The 26,165-nt window shown below is 41.5% G+C and overlaps 1 protein-coding gene across 3 annotated transcripts in view; it reads left to right on the top strand.

Moving 5' to 3' along the window:
- The window catches only part of EPSTI1 (epithelial stromal interaction 1), a 105,406-nt gene that overhangs the window by 27,396 nt on the left and 51,845 nt on the right, over positions 1–26,165 (top strand). For all 3 annotated transcript variants that reach the window (XM_089668828.1, XM_089668827.1, XM_089668829.1), the window contains exons 5-6: positions 11,671–11,754; positions 15,164–15,237. In XM_089668828.1, the coding sequence (XP_089524954.1) occupies positions 11,671–11,754; positions 15,164–15,237 (158 nt within the window). The remainder of the gene's footprint in view (positions 1–11,670; positions 11,755–15,163; positions 15,238–26,165) is intronic.

The raw sequence follows: 26,165 nt of genomic DNA, 5'->3' as shown, positions 1-26,165 counted from the left end.
CAGCAGAGAGCTCTCTTGAATTCTTTAGGTTCATCTGCTCCCCCTACTGGATAGAGGCAGGCACTGTTGCTAGGTCCAGCATGAACAGTTCAGTAAACGTATAGAGCGCAGCTGCAGCACAGTGATTCTCTCACTCTCATTCTTTGCCAAGCACCTGCTTCTGGGTTTAATACCACTTTAGGTCAAAACTTTTTTTCATTTTGGATAGAGTAATTGATGGTTAAAATCGCTGTGATTTTTTTTTTTCTTTGCTTCGGTGTGTCATATTAGAGGGATTTCCCTTCACGTCCTATCCTGTGACCCCAACAACATGAGAGAATATTTTTCCAATGTGAGGGATTTCCTCTCACTTTCATTCCCAGTGACATTGGTGACCAGTACAATTAAAGAGTAAATTTCGCTAACAGTGATACAGGCAATATATATGTGACAGTGGTTCTAACCCCTTACCACTGTCCAAATATTTGAAAAAAGGTTCTGCCTTTAGCTATACTTGAAGTCCGATCCTAACCCTAGCCTAAGCTCTAGCTAAAGATTTGGGTTTTTGTTTTCCATTTTGCATAATTTAGGGAGAGTTTAATGCTTTATTTTTGTTTATGACCCCCATTGGCTTGGGAGTTTTGCCTAATTTCCTTTCCCTGTAATGCTCATACAAAAAATGAATTGCCAAGTAAACAGGCATAAAAACATTGACTGAAATCCAAACCCTTCCTCACTAAAAAAACATTTTTGTCTTCATCCTCACTGGAGAGATTTTTAATTACTTTCTGTTCTGAAGTCAGGCTTTAACCTCCCATTTCCCTAGCCTCACCTTTGGTTAGTGAGACTATTCACTAGGATGGACCAATAGTGAGGCATGGCTGCAGCCAAACATGCATGGCATACAACTCTGTTGGCATGCTGTTCATGTTTGTTTGCAGTCTAAGGTATTTAAATGTAACATAAATTGACTTTAATCCCTAAACCAGGGATTCCCACCCATGTACCACAATACATGTAGGTTTCCTGGCAGCACTGTAGATAGGTTGTAAACTTCCTTTCAAGTGAAAAGTGAGAGTACTGCTTCCTACTAGGATACAAAGTCTGGTAAAATGGCTGTTGGAATGCACAGTCACTGACATTTTTTTAAACACTTGTAGCTGAAACTATTAAACTAGATGTCCACTATTGTGAGTCTACTTATCGTAATCCTAAGTAGATTCTCTGGCAAGCACAGGCTGCCAATTCAGCTTCCTAAAATGTAAAGAACAATTCCCCTACTGGTACTCTACACAATGTAGGGGCAAGTCACGGGACAAAAGTCTACCATGATAATTTAGGCAAGAGGAAAGACCTCAACACATGGAATCAGTGCTGAGAAGTAAATAGATGTTATTTCCCCAACAACTAGCGTGAGCATTGGATATAGAGGGGGAATATGAGGGGACATCAGCCTGCCTGATGAATTAGTTACACTTCTTTACATCATTTCTCTTAGGGTAACCATCCACATTACAATCTGACCCCTCAATCTTTGTACAGTCAACTTTACATTTACCAAACCTATGTAATTTGAAGACCTACCTATATAGTGCAATCAATTTGTAATGGTATTTAACAGAGCAGCACTGATCCTCCTCTTCTCAGGTCCCCCACTGGAGCTCTTGGCTCCTTCCCCTGCTCAGTACATTATACAATTAGATGGTAGCATAAGCTTTAAAGTTACTGGATTTAAGTCAAGTTTAAAATGGGTCTTTTCGATCTGGAAGTTGGTAGGACCATTTTTTTTTTTTTTTTGCTTTGATGCTTCATCATGTATCTGAAAGTAGTTCTAATCTTTTTCTTTTTTTCAAAGCCAAAAAAAAATTATAGATACACTTTAACAGCTTCCCCGCCACACTATAGTTTAACTACTGCTACAGGACGACAGGGCTGCGCAATATCATGTAATATACGTGATTTGCATTTCCAGGTAGGAAGTGCATGCGCATGTGTGTGCTGCCATTGGCGGCTGGGCATGTCAACCATCGGGTCCCAGACGGAGATTCTCCGCCAGCACCCGACAATCACTGTGCAAAGCTGACAGGGGAGAGACCTGTGTGTAAACAATGCAGGTCAGTCTCCTGCCATCAAGGACATGCTGTTTTGTATTTCGCTGCACAGCAGAGAAATACAAAACAGCATATCTCCAAAGTAAAACAGCCCACAGCCCACACAGTAAACCACACACAGCACACAGTTAACCCTTTGATCACCCAAAAGTGAATCCCTTCCTGCCCAGTGTCATTAGTACAGGGTCACTGGGGATATCAGTGGCAGTTAGTCAGTTTCCACCCAGTGTGAGAATGCCCGCCGCAGTCCTGCAGTTGATGATCACCTCCATTACTAGTATAAAAAAAAATTCTAGTATATATACCGCCATTTGTAGACGCTATAACTTTCACATAAACCAATTCATTTACACGTATTGGGATTTTCAGCAAAGATATGTAGCAGAATACATTTTGGCCTAAATTTATGCCGAAATTTTATTTTGAAAAATTTTTTATTGGACATGTTTAACCTCTTCACGCCGGCAGCACGCAAATGTGCGGCTTCCCGACGTCTGGGCCTTGACGCTGAGCAGCCGCACATTTGCATGCAATTAACAAAAACATATGTGCTGTGAGCACGTGCCGTGCGCGCTCCCAGCACACATGTCCGGTACTCACGGAAAGGTCCCGATCTCCTCTTGAGATCAGGACCTTTTCCGATCATGTGACGGTGAATCACGGCGGTCATGTGCCCTTAAAACCCTGGCTTCTGAAACCCTTAAAGGTCCGGGAGGCGCTGGCGCCAAGGGGTTAATAGCAAAAAGTCAAAAATATTGTTTTTTTTTCAAAATTGTAATTTTTTTGTTCTTTTATAGCGCAAAAAAAAAAAACAAACAGAGGTGATCAAATACCACCGAAAAAAGCTCTATTTGTGGGGAAAAAAGGACATCAATTTAATTTATGTACAGCGCTGCATGACCACGCAATTGTCAGTTAAATTAACGCAGCGCCGTATTGCAAAAAATGGCCTGGTCAGCCAGGAGGGTAACTCCTCTGGAGGGCAAGTGGTTAAAGTGATTGTAAACCTAAATGAAAACAAAAAAATAAATGTTTCATGCTTAGCTGCTCTGTGTAATGGTTTTTCACAGAGCAGCTCTGATCCTCCTCTCCTTAGGTCCCCTGCTGAAGCTCCTGGCTCCTCCCCCCTGCCGAGTGCCCCCATAGCAAGCCACTTGCTATGGGGGATAATCATGTTTGCTCATTTCCAAGCCATGCTGCATGTGTCCATAGACACTTACAGTTCGGCTCAGCCCCGCTCCTTGCTCTCTTGCCTCACAGTCTGTGATTGACAGCAGCAGGAGCCAATAGCTCCTGATGCTGCCTCCATGTCTTGAACATTTGAGGTAGAAATATTGTATAAAAAAAAAACATTAGAAATGATTTTTAGAAGCCTAAAACCCTGACCTTACCCTTTAGAGTGTATCTAAACCCAAAACCAAAATTGTTATACTGTATATTGCAGCATACTAATCCTTGGTGTGGTTTTTTCAAGCTTATTTTGTTTTTGTTTTTTTTTCACCTGGACATCCTGCAAATACCACACCTACTGCCCCAGGGTGACTACATCGCCACACTCCTGTATCTATGGAGGCAGCCGAAGCCATCACCCTAGGCTGCGCTCCTGATATGGACGACAATAAGTCCGTGTCACTTTATCTTCATTTCATGGGGGGTTGGGCAATTGGTAGTTAACAGACAATAGCTAGGAAGGATGATATTCTTCAGTGCAGGTCAAAGAAAATAACAAAGACACTGCATTTCTGGCAAGACCAACAGGTGTTTCCTGTATTTGCTAAAAATGTCCTTAGCTTGAAAAAAAAAAGAAAACTAATGCAGCTACCACACCTAAGGACTGTAAGCTGAAATAAATTAAATTTTTTTCTTGGGTTTATTTATCCTTTAACTAGCTTAATAATGGCATGCAATGCCAAGCTGCGGTTAATTAAATGAGCAAAATCCTCTCTTGTATTAAAAGAGGTATAGACTCCAGAGAGAGATATCATATTACCCCTGTACAAATCATTAGTAAGACCTCATCTGGAATATGCAGTTCAGTTTTGGGCACCAATTCACAAAAAGAACATTGGGGAACTGGAGAAAGTACAGAGAAGGGCAACCAAACTGATAAGAGGCATGGATGAGCTCAGCTATGAGGAAAGATTAGAGGAACTGAATTTATTCTCTTGAGAAGAGGAGATTAAGGGGGGATATGATCAACATGTATAAATACATCAGTGGTTCATATAGTGAACTCGGTGTAGAGCTATTCACCCTGAGGTCATCACACAGGACAAGGGGACACTCTTTACGTCTGGAGGAAAAGAAATTTAATCTTTAAACACGGAAAGGTTTCTTCACAGTAAGAGCTGTGAAAATGTGGAATAGACTCTCTCAAGAGTTGGTTCTGGCCAGCTCAGTGGATTGCTTTAAAAAAGGCCTGGATTGTTTCTTGGATACACAGAATATAACTGGATACTAACATTTATAGGTAAAGTTGATCCAGGGAATATCCAATTGCCTCTCAGGGGATAAGGAAGGATTTTTTTCCCCTGCAGGAGCAAATTGGATCATGCGTTGCTGTTTTTTTTGCCTTCCTCTAGATCAACTGTGGGTGTAGAACTATAACTTTTTTTTTTTAATGGTTGAACTGGATTGACTTTTGTCTTTTCGCAGCCAGACTAACTATTTAACTAAAGCCCTAACAGTAAAATAACTGCTAAAAATGCTCAACTACTTTGATGGACACTATTTGCACATCATAGATTACCCGAGCATACCTTGGCTTCTTCTTTAGTCAACCCAAAGCTGAAAACTTTGAGATGTATTTAAAATATATTCTGCAGAAAAAAATACAGCTCTTATTACTGTTCTCTGTTGTGTTTCATAAAAGCAATTGAAAAGCTACCTGGCACATGGCACAAGTAAAATAGACAACAATACCTGCCATCAGTAATTACACCATACTGCAACTGAGTTTGTGCCTCTCTTTTTAAAGAACCTTTGACTGATATAAATGCTAGAAAATTCAATTAGAAATCTGAAAGGCTGTTTATTACAGCACACTAACACAAATCAATAAATATGACATATTCAAATTATAAACACAAATGACACGAGGGACAATTTTTTTTTTTTGTCACAGCAAATATTGTTTTTTCTCTTTAATGAACAAGCAGGTTATTAAATCTGTGTACTGCAGAGATATATTGTGTAATCACAAGTGAACAGCGAGAACAGTAATGCAGGCGCTTATTACTGTTGTCACATCACCTTTGTGTTTAATACTGAAATTTTACCTTTCTTGCAAGCTTTTAATTTTTTTTTGTAATAAACATTCTAAATATATTAATCAGGTTAAAGGAGAATGTAACAAGAGGCAGTTACCGTGTTATAAACCTATTCGTGACCAGAGATCATTGATGCATAGACGCCCAAACCAGATTTAGCAGCATCAATATGTGTCAGATAACTTGACAATAATTTCTGACTATTTTGCTGACCTTTTAATACCCCCCCCAACCTGCAAATGCAGCGGAGTGGGATGTACATATGCAAATATCTCGAGTGTTGCCTTCAGCTGGCAGCACCCCAACTAGAGGTGACCATTCAACATTCAATGAGCATCCCACAACCGCACTGGTGCAGGGTTTAAAATAAACAGTGAGGAGGAAATATAAGGCTTTCTCACAGCTTGGCAAATGCCCCCAGAAGAGTGATTTATTGCAGATCACTTTCAGAGGGTGACACAAGTGTAAACAAGGCCATATAAAATTGTTTACTACAAACCCTGCTTAGCTATCCATTGTGATCACATGATTCTGGGGCTTTACTGAGAGCAGTGGGAGCCATTGGCTCCCTCTGCTGTGCAATCAAATCCTGTGAGGCAGCAGGGGATAGGGCTCAGCCATGCAGTGTGTGTCTATGGATGAACACAGGCCAGCTTGGGATTGAGCCTGCATGTGTGCCTTTATAGAAAGGAGTGTCCAACCTTTTCACTCTCCTGGGCCACATTGGGAGAAGAGAAATTGTCTTGGGCCACACCTAAAATACACTAACAATAAGGATAGCTGATGAGCATAAAAATTCGGGCAGATCACATATAAATAAAAGAGGGCAGCATAAAATTATTTTGATATTTGACACTGTCGCAAATACTCAGATAGGTGGACTGTTGAAATAGCCGATCCAATGAAATTACGCTATGAGAGGCATCATCCACATGTGAAAACAAAGACTGATAGGACTTTAGTTATGTCTCCAGTGTTGAAAATGACTGCTAATTAAAATTACTTATGCTATTTTAATAATACTAAATAATTAAAGACCCATTGGTCTTTGTTTTCACATATCGATGATGCCTCCCACAGTGTAATTTCAGTGGATTGTTTATCTACAACACTCCGCCTATCTGAGTATTTTCATGAAATCCTAGGGGGGCACAGCCCACCCCAGCACCCCCATGTGGCACTTCCTTGGCTAGCAGGAGTCCCTCCATGTGCTGCTGGTATTATAGCAAATACAGCATCCCTCCTGATGTGCCTGGGCCCTGCTTGTCTGTGCCAGCCACAGCCGCGTGTGCTATGCCAAACACTTCATCCCCAGCATCCCTCTAGCCTGTCAGTTTACAATTTCACGTTGGGTCGCATGCAGCTTGGGGGCTGTGGGTTGGACACCCCTGCTTTATTGCTATAAGGACACTTGCAGAAGAGGAAGAGTGGACAGTTCCTTCAAACCCTTTACATAGCTACATAGTTGGTAAGGGTGAATAATGACACTAGAACATCTAGTTCAACCTATGTGGTTGTGTTTGTGTTCATGTAAAAAATCATATCCCATATCCCTGTATATTGTGTTCGCTAAGATGCCCATCTAAGAGAACTCTCAATACTTCCCACTGACACCACCGTTTGTGGAGACGAGTTCCACATTGCTAGTGTTCTGTCAGTGAAAAAGCCCCTACACAGTTTAAGGTTTAACCTCTTCTCTTCCAATTTCATTAAGTGGCCCCATGTCTTCTTATACTCCCTAAGACTGAGTAGTTTACTCTTTATGCTAGAATCACCGATGAGGTATTTGTATATTGCTATCATATCCCCTCTCAAGCATCTCTTCTCCAGGGAGAATATGTTTAATGTTTGTAGTCTTTCCTTGTAACTGAGGTCCTCTAGTCCCCTTATTAACTTTGTTGCCCTTCTCTGGACTCTCTCCAGTTCCAGCACATCCTTCCTGAGGATTGGTGATCAGAAATGGATGGCATAATACAGATGTGGCTGAACCAGAGATTTATAAAGTGGCAGGATTATAGTTTTATTTCTAAAGTAAATACCCTTTTTTATGCATGCTAATATTCTGTTAGCTTTGCTTGCTTCAGCTTGACATTGCATGCCATTGCTGAGCCTGTCATCTACTAGGACCCCCAGAACCTTTTCCATCCTGGATTCCCCCAGAGGTTCTCCCCCTAGCGTGCAACTTGCATTCAAATTTTTAGCCCTAGAGTGCATTAATTTACATTTTTTAATATTAAACCTCGTTTGCCATGTATTTTCCTACTATTTAATTTTATTGAGGTCTTCTTGTAAATTTTCTATATTCTGTTGTGACGGTTTTGCCCTACTTAGCTTTGTATCAGCAAACACTGAGATTGAGCTATTTATACCAACCTCTATATCATTTCTGAAGAAATTTAAAAAAATTGGTCCCAGGTCAGAGCCCTGGGGTACCCCACTTACCACCCCAGACCAGTCACCACTCTTTGGTTGCACTCCTGTAACCATTTTTCAATCCATGAACAATCCCTCTGGTCCATGCCTGCAGACCTCAGTTTTTAAATTAAGCGCTTATGGGGAACTGTATTGAATGCTTTTGCAAAATCCAGGTACATCACATCCACTGCCCTATCTTTATCTAGTTGGCAGCCCACTTCCTTATAGAATGTTAACAGGTTGGTTTGGCAAGAACGACCTTTTGTAAAGCCATGCTGATTATTACTAATGATACTGTTTTTATCAGAAAAATCTTGGATATAAATCCTTATCATCCCCTCCAATAGATTACATACAATCAATGTTAGACTGACTTACCTGTAGTGTCCAGAATTGAATCTCTGTTCTTTTTTTAAATATTGGTACCAAGTTTGGCACCTTCACCAATCAGCTGGTACCACTCCTGTTAGTATGCTGTCCATAAAAATTAGAAATAGTGGCCTGGCTATAATCTGACTTGAGTTCTTTGAGGAGAGATCGATAAAACAACCAATGTTTTTACTTTAAAAAACAACTGCCTTGTGGAAGATGTGTTTCAGAATAACGCTTGAGCTGATTTGTAAAAGAACACATGATCTGCCTTTCTTTTCTGATGACAAGCATCTCCAGGTGCAGCCACTCCATATGTAGATTAAAGCACACATCCTCCAAATCTATTCTCTGCATAGCACAAGGATCTGTGTTACACTGTAGAAGATACAAATAGAAAGATATGGATTTTCTGAGGTTGTTTCGTGGCCAATTTGTATATACAGTATGTGTGTGTATATATATATATATATATATATATATATATATATAAATAAATCAGTGTTTTCTTGTTATATTAATCTAGATTATGGATGTATTATTTCAATCTACTTTAGTGAAGTAAGACATCATGAAATATTCCATAAAACTACAGTCACCTATATTGCTATGTTGCACAGCGCTGTTTTATACTTCATACTGGGACACAAAGACATAAAATTCTGCACCAATTTAGAACAATTTATCAAATAACTAAAATATCTGGACCCCTGCACATATTTAATATAATATATTTACCCATAAATAAAAGTATGTAATATATATATCTTTTTAAAGTAAAGTCTTAAAGGAAGTCTAACATTTTCCATATAGCTCCTCCAATGATGGTATTAAACCCAAAAGCCCACATTTATTTTATTGTAGTTTATCAATTCTTAGATGTGATGGCTGCATTAGTTTTCTTTCTTAGGCTTCCTTTCCTTTATTTTAACCTAGTAATCCAGCCAGTATGTACAGTTGCAAGAAAAAGTATGTGAACCCCTTGGGATTACGTGGAGTTTTGCATGAATTGGGCATAAAATGTGCTCTGAACATCATCTAAGTCACAACAGTAGAAGAACACAGTCTGCTGAACATAATACTACACAAACATTAGATGTTGCCATGGTTTAATTGCACATAACATGTAAACATTCACAGTGCAGGGAGGAAAAAGTATGTGAACCTTTGGACTTAATAACTGGTTGACCCTCCTTTGGCAGCAATAACCTCAACCAAACGTTTCCTGTAGTTGCAGATCAGACCTGCACAACGATCTGGAGTAATTTTGGACCACTCCTCTTCACAAAACTGTTTCAGTGTAGCAATATTCTTGGGATGTCTGGTGTGAATCGCTCTCTTAAGGTCATGCCACAGCATTTCAATCGGGTTGAGGTCAGGACTCTGACTGGGCCACTCCAGAAGGCGTATTCTGTGCTGTTGCAGCCATTGTTTTGTTGAATTACTTGTATGCTTTGGGTCATTGTCCTGTTGCATCATCCATCCTCTGTGGAGCTTCAGTTGGCAGACAGATGGTCGTACGTTTTCCTGCAAAATGTCTTGATAAACTCTGGAATTCATTTTCCCATCAATGACAACAATCCGTCCAGGCCCTGAAGTGGCAAAGTAGCCCCAAACCATGATGCTCCCTCTGCCATGTTTTACAGTGGGGATGAGGTTTTGATGTTGGTGTGCTGTGCCTTTTTTTCTCCACACATAGTGTTGTGTGTTCTTTCCAAACAACTCAATCTTGGTTTCATCTGTCCACAGTATATTTTGCCAGTAGTGCTGTGGAACATCCAGGTGCTCTTTTGCAAACTTCAAACGTGCTGCAATATTCTTTTTGGACAGCAATGGCTTCCTCCGTGGTGTCCTCCCATGTACTCCATTCTTGTTTAATGTTTTCCTTATTGTAGATGTGTCAACAGAAATGTTAGCATGTGCCAGAGATGTCTGTAGGTCTTTAGCTGACACTCTGGGATTCTTCTTTACCTCATGCAGCATTCTGCGTTGTGCTCTTGCAGTCATTTATACAGGACAACCACGCCTAGGGAGAGTAGCAACAGTGCTAAACTTTCTCCATTTGTAGACAGTCTGTCTTACCATGGACACATGAACATCAAGGCTTTTGGAGATACTTTTGTAACCCTTTCCAGCTTCATGTAAGTCAACAATTCTGGATCGTAGGTCTTCTAAGAGCTCCCTTCTGCGAGGCATGGTTCACATCAGACAGTGCTTCTTGAAACCAGTAAACCCAAAACAGGTGTGTGTTTTTTAAGGGCAGGACAGCTGTCAGCAACACATCCAATATCATCACACTGATTGGAGTCAAGGTTGGCTCACTCCTAGCTCCAATTAGCTCTGGGAGAAGTCATTAAACTAGGGTCTCACATACTTTTTCCTCCCTGCACTGTGAATGTTTACATGTTATGTGCAATCAAACCATGGCAACATCTAATGTTTGTGTAGTATTATGTTCAGCAGACTGTGTTCTTCTATTGTTGTGACTTAGATGACGTTCAGAGCACATTTTATGCCCAATTCATGCAAAACTCCACGTAATCCCAAGGGGTTCACATACTTTTTCTTGCAACTGTAGTTGTTTTTAGCAGAACAAGCTGTCCTGCATATATAGCATATAGAGTGTTGAGAGAAGTCATTTACTACTGACAGGGGTGCTTGCTTACATTTATTTATGTATAACTTTTATCCTAAAAGGAAACAAAAACTGTTTGCTGTAACTGTTTAAAAAGTGTTAACTAGAGCTTACCTTCAATTTGTTAGTGTATGTAAAACTGCTAAAACATATAACATCTCCCCACCCCCCAAACTGACAATGCTGCTGCCCAAAGGTGTCTCTGTTGCTCCTTCATCAAGAGTGGAGCCACTCTAATACGGAAGGTGTGTTACTGGTCAGATCACCAGGGAAAACAGAGGAGAAAAGCCTAAGTCCTCATGCACACTGGATGTTTTTACAGCAGCTGTTTTTGGCTTTTGAATTTTTTTCTACAGCCAGTAAACTCCCCAGCATGTTATCCTATGTGTCACACATAGACTGTAATCACCGTTTTTTGGCAGGGATGTTTTTTGGCTGGAAAAAAAACCCAGAACTAGAGGGTTTCTAGAGGAGTTTTTTTTAGCTGTAGGAACACTCTAATGCCGAAAAACGCAGCAAAATGCGGTAAAACTCCCCAAACCGGCGTTTCTTGACCAAAAAAATGCTGAAAACTGCAAATGTGGGAAAACTCCGCTAAACGTTAATGCAAAAACGCTAAAAAATGCTTAACTTTACACAGCTAACGTTACCAGCGTTATCAAACGTCCAGGGTGCATGAGGGCTAAAAAAGAAAACTGATGCAGCCACCACATCTAATGATTTGTAAGCTGTAATATATTCCATTTTTGGTTTTAAGTTTAATACTACTTTAAGAAGTGTGAGTACCTTGTGCTTGAAAAAACACACATTTACTAATGGAGCTCATGCTGCATTCACCACTTTACTACACTAACCATTATCATTCTTTACTAAATAATACATCTATTTTAAGTTCAAGAGAGATGAGTACAAAAGGAGACAAAGGGAAGAAGAAGAAGCTGAAATACAGAAGATGAAAGACATTCAAAGAAAAAAGGTAAGAGTGCAAGAGGCTAAATAGTTGACTGTTGTAGACACTACAATTATTTATGCCAAAGCTAAACTCTAGGTAAATAGCTAAATACACATTTAACCCCTTCCCACCCAGCCCTGGTGTCCCTTTTCAATGTTGCATTATGCATGTCACATTGATATCTGTGCAACTGTACCATAAATAAGAGACTCAGCTCTAAGGCTTTATAATATGCAAATCACAAAAAAAATTGAATTTGTCTTGGTTATGGTACCACTCAGAGCCTTAAATAAACATGACACAACCGAAAATAAAGTGAACATTGGTTTACAAACTAATAGGGTGGAAGGGGAAATACTAAACAGGCCATAAATGATTACTTGATTCAACCTTGAACAGAGTCAGTGCTGATGGGTGAATCCCTCCCATGGGGCTATTGTGTTCTGTTGTGGGGGAAGGGGGGGCTGCAGGGAACCGTCCCTGCTGGGAGAACACAGTGATTATTGCTAGCGGCTATAGCAGCTGGCAATAATCACATGCTAGAAATCCGACATGTTGGTTGTACCCAAGTAAATTGATGGCTGTCAATAATAACCCCCAGCATTGGCTGGTTGCCATAATTACCCTCAGCATTGGGGTGAATGGCAGCAATAATAACCTCCAACTATGGTGTCCGTGGCTGCAATAATAACCCCCAACTATGGTGTCAGTGGCTGCAATAATAACCCCCAGCTTTGGTGTCAGTGGCTGCCATAAAAACTACAGCATTGGTGTCAACCCCCCCCCTCCACATTGGTGGTCAGTGGCAGTGCCATTCTACCCCCATTCCCCCCCTACTCTATATACACACTGGTGGTCAGTAGACATAGTATTTAACATCTCCACATTCCATTTCCTCCACCTTACCTGATCACACTCCCGAGCTGCTCTCCATCCCTCCAGAGCCAGACTTTCATTGGTCGGTGCTGGAAGACACAGGAGGACCCAGGATCTAGCTGTAGAATGTTGGGACTTGCTCTATACTGGGCTGCCCCCGCCCGGCCCCATACACAATTCAGTGCTCACCATTCTCTCCCCGCCACGATCAACATCCCAGCCACAAGGTGAATGTATACTGGGGGGTGGGCCCCTCCACCTTCACTCATGCCCAGGCTCAGCAGCATCTAGGGCTCTGATCACTTCATTCAGTGGATCCCAGCCTATCTAGAGTGGGTGCAGTAGGCACAGGACTTCCGGCGCCAGGACCTGCAGATCACTGGAGGGACTCCTTTTAAAAATCAGAATCCCCAGCAAATGGCTGGGGATTGTGATTTTACCACCCCCTTTATCCAGGCGTCCGAAGGCGGCTGCCTAAGCCGCCTTATGCTGGCACCGACCCTGGGCCTAACTTCATCAGGGGCTGTTGTTACTGTTCACTAGATGTTAATTTAGTGAAATATTCCCAATGTACACATTCCTGGAAATGGCTATAAGGTAAATGGTTGCTGCAGCAACCACCGACTAAGATTAGGAGATATGTCACATTAGTGTATGTTGATTAGTGTATGTTGATAACCTGGGTTACATTAATGTAAACTACAGGCATTAGCTCCATCTTGTGTACAAAGGAAAGGGACTTGACGTCAACATGTAAAGCCATGGTCTAAGCATCTATCCCAACCCCGGCATTCCTTTACTGTGGTGTTCAACTTTAACCGCTAGACCTATATTAATGCCCTATTGGATTTTAAGGAATCCTCTTTTTAAAATAAATTGCATTCACATTTGTATTGTTGTTGACACCATAGAATCAGGATATCATTAGGAGTCCATGTAGGTAGCCCCAACATAAGATCATTTGACATGAAAACCAAACTAAAACCTGCATAAGGTAGGAACACAGTGCAATTACTATTTGTAATGTTGTATTATAAAAAAAATGCACAGTTTATGTAGAAAAAATCTCATATAATAGAATTTCAGAACTATATCAAGTGAAAAAATATATATTTATGATCGCACTTTCAGGAAGAATCTAGCCAAGTAGAAATTGACTGTAGTATAGGCTTATGGATAAACCTTATATTAATCTCTACGATGTTTTCTAGGATAGAAAATACCTACAGTCAGGTCCATAAATGGTGGAGGCAATATATTGAAAGAATGACTTAATCTTTATTAAAATGTGATAAAACATACATACAACTACACTTTCATTAAAAGTGTGCCTATGGGTTGGAATTCCTAAGCCAGCAACAGGGAGCAAGTGCAGGCACGTTCTAGCACACATCGGCTGTTACTTTTTACTCTGCAAAAAATATCCTTTTCTTGCCTGCCTCTGCTTTTTTTGTGTTGTTTTCGACAGCACTGTTGATGATCAGCTTCACTGGCCAACAGGGAGATAAGGAAAGTGAGAAGGGGTGGGCCACAGAGAGATTAAGAAAATATCTGCTCTCTGTCTCGGGGAAATAGGGCAAAGTAAAAAGTACAAGTCTTCATAGGTATCCCAGCCCACAGTGCAGGCCTTGTGTGCACAGATAGTGAGAGTTTGAAAATAAATTTTTGTGCATTTTTCTGTGCCACAGGTATTGAGAGTAGAGTACATGTCATGTTTACTCACCCTTCCTTTCCTGAATGAACACAGTGAATGAACAACATCAATCACTTGTGAATGAATTGGAGCCTTTGTACAGAGCATTTCCTGTTCATTTATTCTGCAGTGCAGCTGAGGCTGCTGAAAAAGGCTAGGGGTCTGTTTGGACTCCTGATATTTCACCAAAGCTCCTTCCCCCATAGGGTTGTCCAAACAATGTAAAAGATAAATATATAAAATTGTACAAAATAATAAAAAAAGTAATTAAGGACTTATTCAAAAAGGTACGTTGGAGATGCTGTGGGGTGGATTTACTAAAGGCAAATGGATTGTGCACTTTGCAAGTGTAGTTGCAATCATTAAACGTGGTAAAGCTTAATTTTGAAAAAGATAACCAATCAGGTGCAACAAAAATTTAAATAAAAAAACAGCATTTTTTTATGCACATGACTGGATGATGAAAATCAGCAGAACTTTACCACATTTACTAAGCTCTGGGGAAAGTGCAACGGCACTTGCAAAGTGCATAGTCCATTTGTCTTTGGTAAACCCACCACATGTGTTTGGATCTGTACTCCTGCATACACCTCAAATTTTGGCATGCAACTGCGTCTGTGCAGCCATTGTGCCTCCACTTCTATAGGCTGCCTGCATGCAGCTCCATGGGCGATGCAGATGCAAATGACAGTGGCTCCCCACGCAGGGCAGGTCTCAGCGCTCATCTGAATGAGCCCTAAAAGCAATGTACATATTCAAAATATTTTGCATTTTTCTATTCAAAGAACTGTGTGTAAATTCAATCTATTCAGAATTTAATTTTGTCAAGGTGAACATTGCTCTCTTTTTTTATAATGGCTTCAGGCAGAGAAACTAGAAGAAAAAAGACGCCTAGATGACAGAGAGAGAATGGAAAAATGGCATAAACATATGCACATGTAAGTAAAAACATATAAACACAGAGTACAATAATATTTGGAGCAATTAATATTATTACAGGTATTTATATAGCACCATCAATTTATGTATCACTTTACATATATATTGTACATTCACATCAGTCCCTAACCCTCAAGGGGCGTACAATCTAAGGTCCCTAACTTACATTCATACATACACATACCAGGGCCAATTTAGACAGGATCCAATTAACCTACCAGCATGTCTTTGTGGAGTGTGGGAGGAAACTGGAGTACCAGGAGGAAACCCACGCAGGCACAGGGAGAACATGCAAACTTCAGGCAGTTGGTGCCATGGTTGGGATTCAAACCTACGACCCTTGTACTACCAGGTGGAAGTGCTAACCATTTAGCCACTGTGCTGCCCAATTGCTGCTCCTGTAGGAGCCGCTGGTAGTATTGTGTCACTGCTGTTGACACCACCAGAATACCCTTGTTGAGGACTCCCAGCAGTTACACAAGAAAGGCATACCCCGATTGTGGTTAACAGGTTGTGTTGGCAAGACTAGAGTAGTAAAGTAATACAACAGTCCAAAGATTCAAAGTTAACACACAAGGGGAAGGCAATCCAGTTATTGTTAGCACCAGTACCTTTAAAGTGATGCTGAATATGTACTGCAGTACCAAAAGAATAAACAATAGCTCTCTGACTGGGAGGTAATGCCCCAAGTGACTTCATATGGCTACCAATAAGATGACAGGCTAGTTCACTTGGTTAGTTCAGACTTAGGCCTGAAAGGCTATCAAATCTTCTGCACACCAGTGCTGCTACAAGACAGACCCTTGGATCTGAATAGTCCTTGGATTTAGCTTTTGCCAGCTTATGTTGGTGTGCAAAACAGGGTGATGTTGCTTTAAGGTTTGAAGTCAATGGGGAAGTTCACTTTAAGATGTGGAATTATTGGGAAGGTTCATTTTAGGATGGGAAGTTAGTAGGGAAGTTCACTTTAAGCACTTGACCACTTGGAGGTTTTACCCCCTTCATGACCAGGTGACTTTTTGCTATTAAGCATGGAGTTACTTAAATATAAATGAATAAATAAAATAATTGTGAAAAATATTTTCTTCAGTTTGCAAAATATTTTGACAAAAAAGTACAACTTCAAGAAACTCAGGTTGACTCTTACTAAATACTGCAGACTATCTACTTTCCAAAAAGGAGTAATTTGGAGGGGGGGGGGGGGTAAAATGAAAGTAGAAAATATTGGCTTTTTTTTAATTTTCAGTCTTTTTTTCGTTTATATAATAAAAAAATAAAAAACCCAGTGCTGATCAAATACCACTACAAAAAGAGATATAGTACTGTATTTGTGTGAAAAAGGTTATATAAATTGCGGTTAGTGTTGCACGACTGTGCAATTTCCAGGTAAAGTAGTACAATGCTGAATAGCAAAAAATGCCCTGGTCATAAAGGGGGTAAAACTTTTCAGAGGGCAAGTGGTTAAGTTGGCTGAGCAAAGGTAAATGCTGTTGAAGTAAGGGCTCGATTAAACAGAAAGAAAAGTGTTAATCCAATTCAGCAGTTTGGGTTCAGTGATGGCTCACAACAAAAAGGGCAGCAGCTCATAGCAATGGATTGCAACATTTTATTTAGCTAAGATCAAAAACAGTGTCAGGAATTGACCATAGCACAAGCAGGCCTGTGTGGCAACAAGAACTAACTGTAATGAGTAGCAAGAAAGTGTGGGTTGGTGACTCTCTCCTCCAGTTCTTCTACGGTAATCTGGAAGGAAGACAAGTTGTCATGTGGCAGGGGGTCTCCTTAAATGGCAATGCAATGCATACATTCCTCACAGCGACTCCGTATGCTGAAGGATCTCCCCAGAACGGTTTCCTCGGCTCAGAGCTTGGCACTCAGAACGGTCACTCACACACTCCTTCCAGTTGGCATGTCTCTCCCTAACTGCCCCTGCTCCATCCTGGGCTTTCCCTTTTATGATGTCCCTACCCTTGGCTGGTGTTTGTGGGCTTTGTAGTTGTGACTTTGGCTTTATGGTATAGGAAGTCCTGCTTCCAGACTACATCTCCCAGAATGCTCTGAGTATTTGGCAAGGCAAAGTGCTGAATGCTGCCATCTTGTGGACTATCTGCATCCTCAGTAATAATGCACAGGGTTGCACAGTAATAATCTAATTTTATCACAGGTAGTTTGATTAATGAGCAAAGAGCTTTTATTCAAGTGTGGTATAGAAATAACACTAACCAACATACTATAATAACCAGTTATAAATGATGTTTCATAAATGCTACTAACATAACGCTGTTCTGCTCCCAGTTGCTATGGGAGACAGATCACTAAGGAGGGAGCCAGAATAGCAACTCCTTCACTACCAGAGGATACCTCACCTTACCCAGGTACCATACTTTGACTGGTTGCTTGGTGTCTTGAACGTGTAATTAGTTACCCTTGGCAATGACACTATAGTGTGGTGTTTTTCATACCCCTCTAGAGCTTTCCAGGCCCAGGGTCTTTTAATATGCCAGCCCCAATAGGCACCCCTTTAAATGACTTCAGACCAGGCTCAAGGACAAAGTTTAACAGTCTCTACTGATCAACTTCAGTGTAAACAGAATAAAAGTGCAATGATTTCTTCCCTAATCCTGACTAACTGATGGGTGGCCCATGCATATCTAACAGGTATTAGTCAATAGTGTAAAAATTCATACTTAGTGGTATCCCAGTACTTTCAGTGGTAGGATGACACATGGCTTCTCCTTGGCTTTCTTGAGATGTTGTGGGTACAGCAGCACACAGCACTCCAGAACGCAGTGGCTCTCGGACCTCAGTTTTCGCCCAATTTAACAGGTGGGCCAGCTGAAACCCAAAAAATCTGTACACAATCTGGGAGCAGAGAACTTAACCCTTTCCCAACCTAGCCAGTGCCAATATCTAACTCTTTACGTATTTTTCAACCTGCTTACATACAGTATACAGTAAAACAGCTAACGCACTAAGATGTGTGTTGAAATAAATGTGCCCTTTGTTTTCTGTGCATGAGTTTTTGATTTCTGAGTGTTCCATTTTTCATGAGTTTCCATGGAACAGGGCATTTGTAGCGCTACCCCTGGAGGAGTCGCTGGATTTGTTTGGGTCCTTTTTCCTTTGCTCCAGTGATGACCATCCCTGTACCTGAACCTGTGTAATACCAACACACCCAGAACTGTTGTAAAAGGCTTTATTAAAGAAGGCAAGATCCCTGGAAAGGAAGAATGGGTAGATAAATGCAGTTTATACAGATTAGAACAACTTCACAGACAATGTCAGAAAACAATACAATCTTTGACATACACAAGGATGGCCTCACTACAGGTCCCAGCCCCTGACTAGACCACTGGCCAGTGAAGAACTTACTAAAGTGCTGCTGGCATTAGGGCCTTTAACTCTTGTTGGGGAGCACACTCTTGACTGGGAGATTTGTAATTCACAGGGAGATTAAGTGTTCAAGTCACATCTGGGCAAAACGTCTTTCCTAAAGTACAACATTATCAACAACAGCTGAACAATACATCATGGTGGCCAATAGGCATCTCACCACCCTTGTGCTTAGGCAAAGTCTTCTCAGCTGCAACCCTCAGATGGCCGCTCCCACACTCAGGATGGATGTAGATGGATTTAGCCACAGCTACTGACTAGGATCAGGCAAAATGCAGCTCCTAGTACTGAATCAGTAGCACAGTACATGAGCCCTCAGCAGTGTGTGGTCCTTCTCAGCAGCACTGCAATTCTAGCAGCAGCAATCTGACAGCAACATTAAAGTGGTATTTAACGCAAAAGCAAACAATATTGCTGTTTACCAATTCTTAGATGTGGTATCTGCATCAGCATTTTCTTTTAAAGCTTTCTTTTTTTTATTTTCACCTCGGTATCTGGCGAGTAAGTCTGTTGTTTTTCAATAGCACAAGCTCTCCTGCAGATGTACCAGTTACAGGGTTGAGACAAACCCATTCACACTGACAGGGGTGCTTACAATGATCAGCTTACGTTCATTTAAGTAAAACCTTTATCCCAAAAGGAAAAAACAGTTTGTTATAACTGCCTAAAAAGTGTGAGCTGGAGTTTGGCTTTAATTTGTTAGTGCATCTAAATCTGCTAATGTATCTAATACTACCCTCCCGAAGATGCTGCTGTCCAAAGGTGTCTCTGTTGCTCCTTCATACAGGATGTAGGCACCCTAATACAGGAGGTATATTACTGGTGTAAACAGAGGGAAAAAGCATAAAAATGAATGCAGCCATCACATCTAATCATTGGTAAACTGCAATATATTATATTTTTTGTGTTAAAGATTCTGTATATAGCCCTACAGAACAGACAGTGCCCAGTCAACATGTGTTTATCTACTGCTTCTCTGCAAACAGGAACTTTTTTTTATAGAAAAAAGACATAGAATTTAACCAGAGATGCAACTACAAGCGTATAAACATTGCCATATACTGGTTGAAGAATGTATCTCTGCTGAACACGGATGCTGATGTACTGAAGTAGTTGTTGCACAAAAATACATGAACATTGTATTATAACCTTTTGTTTTGTGTTTAATACTACTTTAAGCACCTCTCTGCCACTATTACAAGCAGCAAAGCTCAGCCAGCTCCTCTGACAGCTCCTCTGTCCTGGAGTCCTGGAAATCATCAGGAAACCTGAGCCCCAGACACAGGATCCCAGTCTCTCTATGGGCAGGCATCCACAATGCCCTGTCCTTGGGCTTCCTGCACACTCCACTACAGCTACGAGAGTGGTGGGCAGGTCTACAGTGCAGCCATGACAGCAGGAAATTGAAATTCTCCTGGGCCTGTTGCTAGGGCATAGTTCAGGCTGCAGTAGCAGACAATAAGGTCCCTCCAACATCCCCTCTCTTCATATTCTGTCCTTGGCAGGGAGGGGAAATGATCTGCAGGAGCAAAGGAAGAATGAGCTACTGAGTAGCATGAAGGGCCCACCAGTCATCACCACACACGGCATTTGAAGTGTTGCTAAGGAAGGTCTCAGTCCTGCGAATACAGCACATGGTACCTTAAATCCTCGGGGGATCCATATACTGGTAGGCAGGAGGCTGTTATGTAAGAAATTGTGTGAAAGTTTAGCTATTTTTGCAAACCTGGACATGAACAAGTGAACCGTATATATTATATAATAAATACTGTGTATGCCCAAGCACAGGGCATGCCTGTACACAGCTAAATGGCTTTGCAAAAACATGGCTTAGGCGCCTTTTCCAAGATGCTTTTCTCCTGCTAGGAGAAAAGCGTTTATAAAAGCCCCAGTGTGGATGAAGCCTTATACACAGTCTGCCTTGACTCCTTCCTTTGTTACCTAATGTCACAAAAACACATAATAAGGTGAATTTCATCAAATTTCTGATAATAGTTTCAATGTTTAATTGTCAGAGTTTGTTGTCACAGATTGTCCAGAGTACATCATGATATATCTGTAAAGTTACATAAAATAGGCAGCACAATGGCTAAGTGGTTAGCCCTTCTGCATAGCAGCACTAGGTTCGTTGGTTTGAATCCCAGCAATGGCGATACAGGTGTGGAGTTTGCATGTTCTCCCTGTGCCTGTTTGGGCTTCCTCTCACACTCCAAAGATGTGCTGGTAGGTTAATTGACTCCTGTCCACACTGGCCCTAATATGTGTATGCATGAATGTGAGTTAGGGACCTTAGATTGTATGCTCCTTAGCGGTTAGGGACTGATGTGAATGTGCAATATATATGTAAAGTACTATGTAAATTGACAGTGCTATATAAGTACCTGTAATAAATTTTATAAATGAAATGGTTTATAGTCCTCCATGGAAAACTTTTTTTCTATTTCAATAATGTTTATTTGGTTGAAACAAGAAATATATAAGCAACAGATCTGCCTACGCAGGGGCTTGCAGTGGTATTTGCAATGGCAGTGAGCTTACATAAAGGCAAAAGATGGCAAAATAAAGACAATCAAGGACTGGCACAGCAGCAGTAACTAAACACACATTGTTAGCTTCAAAGGGTAGAGGGCCAGGAGCTTTCCCCCTACTGCAGCGAGGAGTCCCTTGGATCCATCAATACCCATGTGAGTTTACCCTCCACAGCTCATTTAGATGCAAGGGAGTAAGAGAGCTGAGCAGGAACATAAAAGACTAGGCTAGAAGGTGATGCGACAGGGGAAATAAGTTGTGCACCTGTAAAGTAGGGAGTGAAAGAAAGAACAGGGAGAGAAGGGAGTTGGCCAGAGGGTCGAAAGCCTTAAAGGAGGAGAGGGACAAGGACTCAGGAGCAACAGGACTGTCCATCAAAGTAGGACCAAGCTGGCTTGAGGAAGAGTGGGAAAGGCATACGTCATCCATGGTTCCCAGATTTTGAGAAAGGTAGCCTGAGAGTCATTGCGAATACTAGACATCTGTTTGCTGAGCATTAGTGTAGTCATACAGTCGCTCACCCCCTGGAAGGGGACAGACCTTTTTTTTCCAGGCTTGGGCTATCGTTCTGGTAGCATAGAAAAAAGAGGAGAGGTAAGAGGCGAGCTTCCGCTGATGAGCAAACAAACCCGGTATGGGGCAGTGTAATAAGGCAAACTTGGCCTCTCTACGCATAGGTAGGTGAAACAGAGTAAAGAGGAGGCCAAATACACAGGACCAAAACCCATTTCATTTACGGTATGTCCACCATGTATGCAAAACATCATCTTGATGGCCACAAAAACAACGGTCACTTTAGGATGGAAATACATGGGCGACACAGGGTGAAACCCAGTACCAATGTAAAAGCACCTTGTATACCGCCTCCAAGGTAGCTGTGTTAAATGAGCATTTAGCTACAGAAGACCAAGCTTTGCTCCAGTTCACTAGGTCTATCTCGACTGCCAAAACCTATTCCCATTAAGTGAAATGGGAAACCTTTTTAAAAGATATGCATGACCTTTTATGTATCCATTACATCCAAAAATAGAATGTATCCCCATTTAAAGCAAATCCATGCACAAATAATCAAAAACCTCACCATCATTGCATTCGCAAAATGATTGCCAGTGATACTGTACTTGATACTTTTTAGACGTTTGGAAAAGCAATAAAATCATAAAACTTTCTGTTAATCCACAAAATGTGCAATTTTACTTTTAATTCTGCTTGATTGCTACTTAGCACAGCTGTCACTTATTCTTTTGAGGTGCCGAATTAAGCACAAACTAATTTTCTCATCTTACTGCTTATCCAAATGTCTAAAATATACTTGTTAAGGAAATTAAGAGAAAATAAAAATGTACAGTAAATTAGAATATACAGATATGTGATTTTAGTGGTCAGGAGCTGTGAGAATGGTAGCAAGTGATAGAAAGGATATCTCTCTTCTGGAATTCATGAGAGTGAGAAACTCAAATCCAGGAGCTGATCAGAACATAGTCCTTGAGAGACAGTTGAGGAGGTTTTGGCTTTTTACAAAGCTGCCTCCCAGGTACCTCTAATCTTCAAGGTATGTGGCACACCAAGAATACACAGTTGTCACTATATGTCCCTGATGGTGTGGAAATCTTTGAAACCTTGCCAAAAAACCTCAACTACCTTTTAAATATTTTTCTTTTTAATCAATATATGTTTACTGCTTGAAATCTAGAATTCTTAGCAATGCAATTTTCAAAGAAAGCCAGTCATGAAAAAATATGTAAAATGACGTTGATGACCCGTGTTACTGGTTACCTGGATGCCTTGAAACAAATATAGAGATTAGGAATTCTGACTTTTTTCCTGCATTTATTTGTTGTATGATTGCTCCTTAACTGGTATTCATAAGTATTAAAGCCCCACAGCCTGGCAAAAAGCATTTTTTTCAGAAGGAAGCCAGTAATTTCAGCTCCCATATTTTTTTCAAGGCAGGCGTACTTAACATCTCACTAGATGAAATACCATTAGAGGGGATATAAATCTGTATGTTATTTTGTTGGTAAAAATATTTATAAAATTTCCACACAGGGTACAGGTTAAAGTGCAGTAGAATACATCCAACAAACACAAGAAACAAGGGACACAATGACATGGTAAAAGACCATTGACAATAAATGTAGACAGGATAATACAAGGGGTGTTCAAGTGAAAATTTTAATTTCTACAGGTATAAACAAAAAGGATGCTAGAGTGGCGGTACTACATGCAGAAGTAAGTGGCAAGTGCGTCCCATTACTGATAGGCCGCTCATGTGCCACGGGGCAGTCCAGAGACTGTTAATGAAGATGGCAGACGTTAGTGCGTACATAGAACAGCGTGTGGTGCTGAAGTTTCTTGTGAACGAAGGCGTAAAACCCGTAGATATCTACAGAAGACTTCAAGCACAGTTGTCATGTACCTGATTGGGGAGCCTGACGTGGAGAGGAGACGTCCTCTTACTACTCCCGCTCAGAGCCCCTGATAGTGGGGAAAGAGGGCACGGAACCAGGAGTGGCGCCGGGTAGATCTGGAGCTGGTGGCAGGTAGGCGAAGACCCAGGAGATCCGGAGGCAGGCCAGGTGCGGATGCAGGAACATAGGTGCAGCAGCAGGCAGGTATGGTGGCAATCAGGATGCAGGCTGGGAACAGACACAGGAGCGTGGATGCGGCAGCAGGCAGGTATGGCGGTGACCAGGATGCAGGCCGGGTGCAGGACCGTGGGTGCAGCAGCAGGTAAGTATGGCAGTGACCAGGATGCAGGCCGGGTGCAGGACCGTGGGTGCAGCAGCAGGTAAGTATGGCGGTGACCAGGATGCAGGCCGGGTGCAGGACCGTGGGTGCAGCAGCAGGTAAATAGGTGCAGCAGAGTCAGACAAGCCGGGTCAGGATCAAACGAGCAAATCAAGTACAAGGGAGCAGGCAAGCGGATAATCAGGGATAAGCCGGGGTCGGTGCAGGCAGAGTTCTTTCTTAGGTCAGATCAGGATACAGGCAACAGAATCAGGTTATGGAGTGCAGGATGTTATAGACCAGAAGGCATTGATTACACTGTATTGCGGGTTTAAATAGCCCGCCTTGTGGTGACGTGTACGCTACTGCGCATGCACGCACGCATGCTCCCGCGCATGTGCACTCGCTCTGCCGCGGCCCGAGGGGATCCGGCACCATCACACGGCTGCACAGAGGGATCCCTCACAACAGTACAGTGATGAGACACTTAGCTGCAGTAAGACATTTCAATGGTGTAAATGTTTAAAAAATGGATTCATGTCCGTCAGTGAGAATCCCGGCTGTGGTGGTTCCCAGCCCACAGCAGTAATTACTGTGTACATTCAGCATGTGGAAGGCCTGATCCTGGATAATCGACACATAACCTGTCCTGAAATTGCACAAGAGACAAATTTTTCTGTGGGAACTGTGAACACAATGATGACAAAGTGAAGCATGCTGTCCTAGGATGGTTCAGGCGTACTGACAAATCTTTCTATGCCGAAGCTTCCCAGGCATTAGTTAAATGCTGGGATAAGTGTATAAATGTAGCAAGGGAGTATGTCGAAAAATAAATGCAGCTTCCACTCCTTGAAGTGTGTTCTCTTTTAATATAAACTCAAAAGTCCCAGTTTGACTTGAATGCAGCGTTGCCAACCTACCAGATTGAAATTCACTAACATGACAACCAAATTTTACTAGCTGAATTTTTACTAGCATTACCAAAAGTTACAAAATTACAGTTTTAAGTGCAAATTTCAGAATTTAGGCTACAAACAAGTACAAAATGCAATTATCAATGTGATTTAAGGTAGATATTAAGGCAAAAATCATATTTCCTATTTTATTTTCGATATAATAGGTAAGTAGCTCAGGGACAGGACTCAGGAGGGCATGGTGTTGCCCAGACGATGAGTGTTACGGAGAAACACGTTGGGTTGGACCACACACGTGACATCATTCCGCATATTGGGGGAGACTCCGATGGTGCTTATCTGCTGTGTTACACATTGTTTGTATCCATGCTTCCTGTAAGTGTAATTGTAATATTCATGAAACTTGCTGCCTACATACTACACTAAGATGGAATCCTCTATGTTTTAAATCCCTTCTCTGGATTAAGCCTATTTGAGAGAGAAGTACTGTGTCATCTCTGGACCGGAGTATATGTGGCTTTTTATAAAAATTAGAACACACACATGAAATCGACTCTCACAGTCACACTGACAGCAGTATGCAGCAGCACAGATGATGATGACACCTCATCAACATTGCATGTCCCCTCAATAATGACAGTCTTTCTCAATGCCAGGTGGTACCTTCAGTCCACTCCAGTCCTTGCCTTGTTCCGTCACCCAAATCCGCACAAGAGGCTCCAGTGGCTCCGCTCAGCTACCTTGCACCATGACATCACATAACAAGCTCAGGCACCACCTCCGCCAGACCTGCCACCCGAACACACTGTAGCAGGCACTCAGATGGTCTTGGCGGGCTCCAAAGCGGAACTGCACATGCGCAGTTCTGAGGCGAGCGTCACAGCCATATTTTTACCTGGCAACCTATCTTGTTACTGACATTTAATTGTAGGAGAAAAGTACCCATTTTTTTACTGGCTGCCAGTAAAAGTACTGACTGTTAGCAACACTGCTTGAATGCCCCTTGTATAATGCATACACCATCTTCACATTATTTAGTTGCAAACTGTATTTACTAAAATTGAAGAGTGCAAAATCTGGTGCAGCTGTGCATGCTAGCCAATCGGCTTCTAACTTCAGCTTGTCCAATTAAGCTTTGCCAAAAAAAAATCCTGGCAGCTGATTGGTTTCTATACAGTCTCCAGTTTTAGTAAATCGACCCCTTGATTTTTTTTTTATACATACTACTTCAAACAAGTCATTTTTTTTTTTAATTGAAAGGATAACTTTATCTTTGTGAACATGTTACATGTTACACCCATATTTAGAGTATAACACGTAACATGTTCAGCATCTGCCTGCTCCTTCTGCCCTCCCTATGA

Source organism: Staurois parvus, unplaced genomic scaffold (assembly GCF_062004578.1).
Source record: "Staurois parvus isolate SC_StPar_1 unplaced genomic scaffold, SC_StPar_1.0 ptg000064l, whole genome shotgun sequence".
In the NCBI taxonomy this organism is placed as follows: domain Eukaryota; kingdom Metazoa; phylum Chordata; class Amphibia; order Anura; family Ranidae; genus Staurois; species Staurois parvus.
This window is presented reverse-complemented; position numbering and strand designations above follow the sequence as displayed.